Source organism: Cryptomeria japonica, chromosome 7 (genome assembly GCF_030272615.1).
Source record: "Cryptomeria japonica chromosome 7, Sugi_1.0, whole genome shotgun sequence".
Taxonomy (NCBI): domain Eukaryota; kingdom Viridiplantae; phylum Streptophyta; class Pinopsida; order Cupressales; family Cupressaceae; genus Cryptomeria; species Cryptomeria japonica.
The window spans coordinates 73,690,709-73,700,813 of NC_081411.1; the positions used below are offsets into that span (position 1 = coordinate 73,690,709).

The 10,105-nt window shown below is 31.8% G+C and overlaps 1 protein-coding gene and 1 pseudogene across 1 annotated transcript; one reads left to right on the forward strand and one right to left on the reverse strand.

Moving 5' to 3' along the window:
• Positions 1-238: 238 nt before the first annotated feature.
• On the reverse strand, positions 239-5,974 carry LOC131045719 (inositol oxygenase 1-like; annotated as a pseudogene).
• A 274-nt stretch (positions 5,975-6,248) lies between these two features.
• LOC131045709 (LOB domain-containing protein 1) lies at positions 6,249-9,056 on the forward strand. The gene is made up of 2 exons (XM_057979301.1): positions 6,249-6,406; positions 8,640-9,056. Exons 1-2 carry the CDS (start codon positions 6,260-6,262, stop codon positions 8,946-8,948), a joined length of 456 nt encoding a protein of 151 aa, XP_057835284.1. The 5' UTR covers positions 6,249-6,259; the 3' UTR covers positions 8,949-9,056.
• Positions 9,057-10,105: the final 1,049 nt, after the last annotated feature.

Genomic DNA, 10,105 nt, shown 5'->3' on the forward strand with positions numbered 1-10,105 from the left:
GCTTGAACGTCTCTGAGGCCTTTTCAGAAAACCCCATTCTGCGCATAGCCTGAGATTATCGCATTCCATGAAACCACATTTCAGTGAGGCATTTTGTCAAGCATTTCACTTGCTTTGTTTATGCTCCATGAGCTCCAAGGTTTGCAATCACGTCTTCCAACACATCTCAATTTGACTAAATATCTTATCTGTCATACATCTTGGCTTCTACTTTCAAAAATACACCAACCATTCCTTACTAGACCATACAATAAATAATCAGCCAAAGGATTCTAACACCAATTCTTACTTTACTCTTACTGTATAAATCTTATTTGTTGAATATTTTAAGCCACTCCAGCATTTCATTATTCTCCTCCTTCAGGAAATGGGTGGAAGTGCCAACACGATGTAGAGCGTAGAAAAACTGAAATCTGATGATAAAGAGTGCAATAGGGGGTAACATTGTATTGTTTATTTGTGCAACCATGTGCATATATTCATCGTGACCCCATGACATAATAACCTTGTAAAGTCCACACTTCTCAAAATAAACTCCATACTTTATGTTGTATTCGGGGTTGTAGTAATCTGGGTTACCTTTAAAATACTCGCGATGAATTATGGATTCATCGAGTTCAAATCCAACAGGCAAAGTGTCACCTACAACAACCCATTGAGGTTCAGCTCCAAAACTAGGATGAAGTAGCACCTTGCCTAAACGATGAATGAGTCCAGTCAAATGAAGCCAATCTTCATTGGGATAATCTTTGCAAATGACTTCTGTTGTTTGGAGGATATGCTCAATTTGGGGCTCTTTTAGGTCAAGATCAGACTCATCTACAAACTCATTCAGTAGCTCACAAAATTCCAAATGCTCATCACAGCTTTGTCCAGCTTCCCATATTGTTCACACTTGCGTAAAACAAAATCATAAGTCTGGTCTGGTTAATGTGTTGAGTACTGTAAAACTCTTCCACAATTGCCCGTCTTTCGCTTTCCTTTTGATAATCTCTAAAAGCAATTGTCAAATGCATTGCTTTTTGGTGTAACAAAGCCGCCATCGACAATCAGTTCTTTTGGAATTCCTCGGCAGGATTCCCATCAATAAGGCTTTTACCATCTCCAAGAAGGGGTTCTCGAACATTGATCTTCATTTATAATTCCTGCAACTTCAACCTTTGCCTCTAATAACAGCCTTACCAAGTGCACCTAAAAATTTCCAAAATCTAGTGAAATATATTATGTGTGTATTCTGTCATCATTGCAAACACCAGATGAAAATCACTTTCTTTTCATTACATCTAATGGACATTCATAACTTGGAGTTTAAAGCTCTTTCTTCGTCTTTTTTAAAAAAATTATGGAAGAGGTTAAGAATGCTCCAGAATGGAGCATTTCTAACCTTTTTGACAAAGCAGGTCCACAAGGTTAAGAAATGAAGTTAGAAATGCTCAATTTTTGAGCATTCCTAACCTTTTTTTTTTGTATGAGGTTAGAAATGTGAGTTAAGAATGCTCAAAAAATGAGCATTTCTAACCATTTTTGCAAATGTTAGAAATATGGGTTAAAAATGCTCAAAAAATGAGCATTTCTAACCATTTTTGCAAATGTTAGAAATATGGGTTAAAAATGTTCAAAAACTTAGCATTTCTAACTATTTTTTGCAAAAAGTTAGAAATATAGGTTAAAATTGCTTAAAAACTGAGCATTTCTAACCTTCTTCTTCAAAGACTATGATTTTGACCTCGAAAACCGTTGATCATGGAGGAGAATAAAGGAGTAATGCATCTGAAGTTTTTAGACAACTTTTTCCCACAAATGACCAGAATATTAAAAAAATTTAAAATATTAAATTATTTTTTGAAAAATAATTTAAATATTTTGAATTTAATGCTCATGCTCGAGAAAAATGACATAACTTTAAAACGGTAGGGATTTAGGTCCTTAAATTTGAAATATGCATCAATGGTAGGGAAATGGGTCCATGCAATTATTTACACCTCATGACGAATCCTAGGATGAGATATTTTAATCATTTTTGGGCGATTGACACCAAAATTTGAAGGTTTAATATATGACAAATTACAAATTGGGTTCAGGCGAAAATTGGCCACATGACACAAAATGATGCTAACGACATGTATATCAAATTTTTTCCCTCAATTCTTGGTAATTTCCAAAATTCATCCATTTTTCATATTTTAACTGGTGACGACCTTGGATTGTGTGTTCACTGTTTACGTGTAAACACCTATTGGATCTTCATTCATCATTGAGATCGATTTGAAATTAAAATTTTAGTTATGCCAAATATGGGGGCAACATATGCAAACTAAAATGAATGCATTATCGTAAGTCAACCTAAGTAAAGTGTAATTATGAGACATAATTTACATCAACAGGATATGATATTACTAAAATACACATATTAATTTATGTTGCACAAAGTCATAGATAAATATATAGATATATGTGGATATACAATTATGTATATATGTGTAAAAATATATAGTATCTCATTAATGCCAACTCGTTTAATTGAGTATAGAGGATTATATAAACTTTTTGATTTTTAGTGGCCATGAAAGAAGATTGTGAAATTTTTTTGAAACAAATCACATTAATTTCCTTAATTTGATTGTATACATATATGATTAAACCTGGTGCAAGAACACCTAGCACAAGATGACAACCATGATGCCAAATTGGTAATAGGTTAAGGTTTTTGAGATTTTTTTAAATGATTAAAGTCATTAAGACAATTAGGTTGTGTGTTGAGTCTTTAAGGAGTCATGATGACACATGTTGTCAAAATTGTCATTATCTGGAAGATGTGTACCAATGGGTCCAATATGGTGATAAATGATTTGAACCTATTTCTATTATTTTTGAGTCATATTGGTTTTAGGTTGAATTTATGACCTATTTTAGGCAAAATTGTCAATATTGTCAAAAAATTGTCAAAGCAACTTTTTGCATTATGTGGGTAATCATGTGTTAGTTTGTAAAAATAAGTTCAAATTTATTTTAACCTTTAACCTTTAGGGAGGCATGGAGAACCTTTAAATAGGCCTAGTTTTGAGCCATGAAGAGGTTGGATGAAAGTTGGCAAGCAAAAATCAATAAAGTTTTCATTGTGTTTACTGCAAATTCTGAGTTTTCAGACGTGACAGTCTAATCAAGAGCATTTTCCATTGTTAAAAACTTGTTCATTTGCCTTGGTTATCCATTTTACATGATTGGGGAGTGAATCCTCTTTGGTATTCTTTTTATTTTTTCACTTCATTTCATGTTGTTTTGATAAAGTTATTTCAATTTTTGTGTGGACTATCAAAACCCTTCCTAGGATTAACAGTGAACATATAGTAATATAAATCTTCAGTTTTATTTATTGGAAACCCACCAAAATGGGTGAGGACTTTTATTATATTATTCCCTTTCATTATTTAGTGTTTTCAGGGATCCATGAAGCATTTTCCATGTGTAAATGTGTTGGAGAAGTCTGATTTATGGTGCCTCAGACTGATATAATAGTGAGTTAAGGGTGTATCGTCGATGTCAGTGAAAGGTTGGTCCTTGAAGGCTTAAAGAAGGAAGTGAGCGGTGTGTGGAGGTGCCACAAACATGTCCCAATGGTTGTCAAGTCAAGGTGACAAAACAAGCATGAAGAGTTTGTGACTGTCACTATGAAAGAACCTTGACTGTCACAGTTGACAGTGAGCAGATTCATCGAATGTTGGAAGGTTGAAGTGAGAGTGATTGTTGAAATTGAAGATAGGGGCGAGAGTAGAAGATCCCTCCTTCATCTTGGTTATTTTTTGAAACCCTATAAATGAGGAATGAACCATGAATCCATGACTCTCCCTGCACATAGTGTGACTGTCCAAGAAATAGTGAAACTACAATGAATGTTGTTGTGGACTCTTATGTGGTTGGGAGGGTAGAGAACCAGGATTGTACATGTTGGAATTTCTTGTAGCCTGTGTCAAGGAGTGCACTTGTTTGTGAATACCCATTACATGTTGTGAGCTGAGTAATAGTGGACTTTGGAGACCTATTTATGAGATGATCTTGCAAGAGTGGAGTTTTATGAGTTTGGTGTGATCCAGGGGTTGAAAAGTCTCTGTGTTACCTTGGGAAAGTTGTATAAATCTAATCTAAGGCGTTTCAATGGTTGGTTGAGAGTTTGTGAGTAAGGAAGTACCTATGGTTTGTTGTAGCCTTGTGATAACCAATGACCTTATGAGGGAACTAGTGAATAAGTGAATTGCATAGGTGAGTTGCGAGAAAGATCTTCCTTAATTGTTTGGGTGTTTGGACTGACTCTCTCTCTCTCTCTCTCTCTCTCTCTCTCTCTCTATATATATATATATATATATCTGTGCACGTGTGTGTGTCCACGCGCGTGTGCATACATGCATAAATTTTGTGTTCTTGTGTGGATGTGTTTGTTGGTTCAGTTATTTACTTTCATGCATATGTGATGAATAATGTTATGAATGTTAAAAATAATTAATGATCATTTTTTAGTGTATGTTAATTTACTCCCCTGCTTAGCATCCGAGAATGTTCAACATATGATATGACTCAATATGGAAAGAGTTACACACACACACATAATTGAAGTAATAGATGTTGAGAAGTTGATGAAATTTATAATGTTATTTATAGACTACCCATTCGTATGTATGTATGTATGTATGTATGTATGTATGTACGTATGTACGTATGTATGTAGGTATGTATGTATGTATGTATGGATGGATGGATGTATGTATGTATGTATGTATGTATGTATGTATTTATGTATATGTAAAGTCCAACCTTAATTGTGTATATATAAGAATGTAGTATTAATTTTATTTTATATTCTTCATGTTACAAAATTAGAAAAAGTTGAGAAGGTGAAAATTTACAATGTTATACACAAATTATGTATGTATGAGAGTATATAAATATGATGTATGAATTTCATGATGTTGAGATAGAAAGTGCCAATGTGAAGAGTTGTGAAAAAGTCAAGAACTTGTAGAGGATATTAGGTGAAGTTCTACAAGTTGCAAGGGATATTTGATGTGTACTTGAAATAAATCTATAATTTACTATCATGACAATATGATGCATGCAATATTTTCCTCTTATAATTGATTCAATTTTAAAAAATAAATGCACTCAATTTGGTTGTTAAGTTAAAATTTCAATTAATCGAGCTTGTAATTGATCATTTGAATGTGAAGTCGCAATCTTTGTATGAAATCTTTGATGACATGAATGAATTGTTAAATGCATTTAGTTTGATGTCTTATAGGAGAGACCCACTATTTATTGTTTGTGTAAGTGCCTACACTAAATGGACATGAACCATGTGGATGTGAGAATGTGCCTTTGATGGCCCATCTAGTTGACATGTTCTTAAATTTATGACAACTTAGACACCAATGAATGAACACTAAGATGTGAAAATATAAACTAATTGACTGTTGAACCATCTTCAAATGAATTGAATTGAAAGAATTTTAATGATATCCATGAGATCAACAATCTAAGAGACCAAAAATTACATCCCAAAACATCTTCAAATTATTCTCTATTTCAACTCTTCCATTATAAATCTTTATTAAAAAGACTGAAACTAGAATGATTATTATAAATGATAAATTGTAACGTCAGGTGCACTCAACCATTAAGATTATCGATTCATACCTGACTACTAAACCTCCTCTTCGTATAAAATGTTCAATTTTCAACTCAAATATAGCAATCCGTTATTTGTTTCTCTGTTCAAAATCCGTACCCTGGCGCCTACCTTTTTTCACTCAACGTATTAAATCATGTAATCTCTGTGTTGCCCCACAACTAAGAAGTTGTGCCGCACATTTTCTATCACATCTAACGTACATTCAATGGAAAGCTTATCTGATGTCGGATCCTTGATGGCTGCATAGACCAGACTGAAAATATATGTCAGAAATTCTCTAGACGTTTCCTTCATTTTTTCACGCGTTTGCAGATGACTTTGAACGGAGCTGCATTTTCTCGCAACGTAATCGAAAGCATATCTCGCGTGGCCTCCTTTCCTCACACGTTTCCAAATGACTTTGAATATAACATAACAATTTGATTTGAATATTTATTCCCACAGGGTTGACTAGCTTTTTCCAATGACTGACTGACTTTTTAGCTCTAAACTTTCACCCTAATATATTAGAACTGTTCTATGAAATATAGTTATGTTAGGCTTTTGTCACCACTAGAGATGGCGAAAAGGAAAAGAAAGATGGAATCGTGCGCGGCCTGTAGACGGCAACGCAAGAAGTGTTCAGAAGAATGTATTTTGGCCCCTTATTTTCCTCCAAATGATCCGGACAAATTCACAGTCGTGCAGAGAGTGTATGGAACCAACTATATCGTCAAACTGCTTCAAGTGAGTTTTATCCATGGCCCAGTTTTCATTTTCTGTTGAAATGGCTTTTAATTTTGCAATCTATTCAATTATTTTCACCTGAAATTTTTATTCAAATCTATTCAATTATTTTCACCTGAAATTGTTATTCAATTATTTTCACCTAACTTTTTAAAATATGGTTGTCTATAACTTAATATCGCCATGATTTGCAAGTACTTAACACTCACCTAATTGTATCATTTAGTTGTTTCTAAATTCAGTTGTCTGCATTATTTTCATCAATATTTTGGATCACATTTTATGATTCATTATGAGAGTGATAGAGAGTGTAGAAAATGTATAATTGTAAGTTGTAGATTAATTAAACTCAAAGTGATTCAAAGGATGAGAGGAGAGAAGGGAGAGAAGCATGTGGAACAAGGAAAAGATTGAAATGGCAAAAAATGACAATGGCTTAGAAAAATAGGGGGACAAATTAAGAATCTATTTTTCTAAGCCATTGTTATTTTTTGGTGTCTCATCCTTCTCATTCCATGTGATTCTTCCCTCTTCCCCTCTATTCTTTGATCCTTTAATCATCTTTGAGTCTAGCTAATTAGGTCTGCAACTTACAATTATACATCTCTTGAAATTCTCTATCATTCTGATGATTGGTCATAGAATATGACCTGAAACGTTGATGCAAAAAACTACACACAATTACAGTTATAAATTGTGAAAATGTGCTAAAACTAAACGACTTAATTGAATTTTTAAACAAATCTATTCAATTATTTTCACGTAAATTTGTTTCTTAAATAAATATCCTGAAATTGTTATTCAATTTCTAGAATGGATAAATGTATAAATTATTCTCATAAAATAAAGCTTATACATAAGTACATTCTTAGAATTGAATTACTTCTGCATTGATTCTTGAGATATTAACTGTATGTTCTAACTGTTCTCTCTAATCAGATTAGGGCTTTTTTTCTGTCTTACAAAACTGGAGTTTAATCTTCACTTAAAAGCTTAAACAGTGCGTAAACCTTTTTTCCTAGTCTATAAACGCGTGCATTTCAGCAAAATCAGGCTATATTTAAACAGTGGGGAAGTTCTGTTTTCAGCATTGTATTTTTTCGCTTTCTCCGCCCAACGACTCTCTATGTTGCCCACTTATGACGCATTTTGTCGCATTCTCCGCCCACGTACTCTATCTGTTGCGCATTTTGTCGTATTCTCCGCCCACGTACTCTATCTGTTGCGCATTTTGTCGTATTCTCCGCCCACGTACTCTACTACTATTTTCCTTCAAGACTTTATTTAGCAATGCCCTCCAGAACTAGAGAAGATGTACATCTAGTTAAAAACATCATTTAATTTATTCAAGTATCTACATACTCTAAAGCATATTTAGTACATATGGTTTTCAAATTTGATTGTATAATTTTTTTTAAAGTATCTACATAGTCTAAAGCATATTTAGTACATATGGTTTTTAAATTTGATTGTATAAATTTTGTTTTACATATATTCATTTCCCAAATTCCAGTGGGAAACTAGATTTTGATAGTCCATATTAATAATTGAAAGTGTTTCTTCACTTAGTGAATGTATCAATGCTTTGTGATAGGTTTGTGATTAATTGATAGATCAAAAATTTCATTTATGGTTCAAATTTAGTTAGATTGGATATTTTCTCAAATCTTTTTCTGTTTATAGGAGGAAAAATTATAAGAAAGGACAAAGGCATATTAATTTAATTGGTCCTTTACTTATGTAATTGAGTAGGCATGTTCAAAGTGTTCATAGCCACTATCACACACTATGAATCAATATTTACAACCTTGTATACAGAGTCATAGCTATATGTTGTATTTAGGTTTATATTACAACAAAAACTATATGAATTAACTAATAATCTAACATAATTACAAACTTCTATAAATACAATAATGAATTTCATTTTAAAAATTGTTTCTTTTTTGAAGAATACAATTACAATTACAATTCAGGCACTATTTAAGGTCTTTTTATTTTAATAAGTCTTTGGAAATGTTGTGATACCGCCATCTATACCATGATAGTATTCTAAATGGTGTTCATCAAATACTTTGGGGTTATAATATTTTTTTGTCATTATTTTGGTTTGGGGATGAAAAATATTTAAAACTTGGTTTTAAATAAGTCTAAATAAATTAGTACCCTAAAGTCTATATAGATTTTGTATTAATTTATTTGCAGGACTCATATTTATGCAATGTTTCTATAGGGTTTGGATACTGAGCAAAGGGGAGATGCAATAAATAGTTTGGTGTGTGAAGCAAGTGCAAGAGTGAAGGACCCAATCCAAGGAACTGCTAAAATGGTCCATGAATTACAAAATAAAATAGCTGAACTAGAATCTCAGTTAGTAGCTAAGGAAGAAGAGCTCATGAATATGCATTCAAAGTATGACAATCTTTTATTCCTCCAGCAAATGGGATCTTCTAATGGTCAAGATTTTATATATAACATTGATACAATAGAAGATATCATGTATGAGCAGGAGAATCCACTATCATTATGGGAGCTAATATGAGATGTATATGTTTATGAGGTTGAGTTAACTAGGCAATTTTTAATTCCATAAACATGATTATAATAATCATGATCCCATTGGGTTTATCTTGTTGAATGTTTAAATGAGAATGAGGTCCCCTATTTGTGTCCTCACCAATTCAATAAATATGATAATCATGCATCTTAATCCCTAACTTTTTAAATTATTTTATCTTATTTTGTATAAAACTAAGAGTACACACTATGTTGTAATATTTAATATATTTGATAAACATACAACATATATCTATCAACCATATATTATGAAGTTCATGACCAAATAAATACTCTTTTGTTTATTAGGTATGTTTCAAGTTAATATCATTTACAATATTAATGCAATCAAGAAAAAGAAAATAATTATTTTTGTATTTTATATAAGAATAAGGTGTAAAATTTCTTTTATTTGTTTAAATATTTCACCATTTAAAATTTAATTATAGGATTAAAGATCCATTTCTCTTAAGTGATGTTTTAGTTAATATATTAGTCATAATGAAATTAAGCAATTTCTATTGGATATGAATAGGCTTGTATATATGGTTTGAGTCTAACATATTGAAAGAGATTTGGCCATATAATTATTATTTTATCTAATATTTACTTTTCATTTTCTATTAATAACATTGAATAATAAACATGGAACAACAACTACACATAATTCATTGCTTTTTTTTTTTTTTTAACAAAAATGATAAATATATATTAATCAATATTTCCAAACAACAAGGACTATCATATAAAATAGAACAAGGAAAAACCAATGAGGTCTCTCAAAAATCCACCACCCCAAAACACAATTATAAAAAAATAGAGAAACAATTACAATGGTCAACCCTTATCATTTTGAATATGACGTAAAAATTGAGTAACATGGTTAAGGGATAGACAATATCAATAAAAAGCATTCCATCATTTGAGAGCCTCTAACAACCATTTACCTATAGATCAAACAACATATTCCCTTCATAAGGAAATTGAACAAAAGAGATGAAATACGTCATTCATCTTTTTACTCTCACTCTAATCATTTTAATGGCAAATCCTTTAATCAATAATAAAAAAAAATATTATACTTAATAAAAATGTATATGAGATAACATTTTAATCTGCACCAAATAACTAACCATTCTCTTA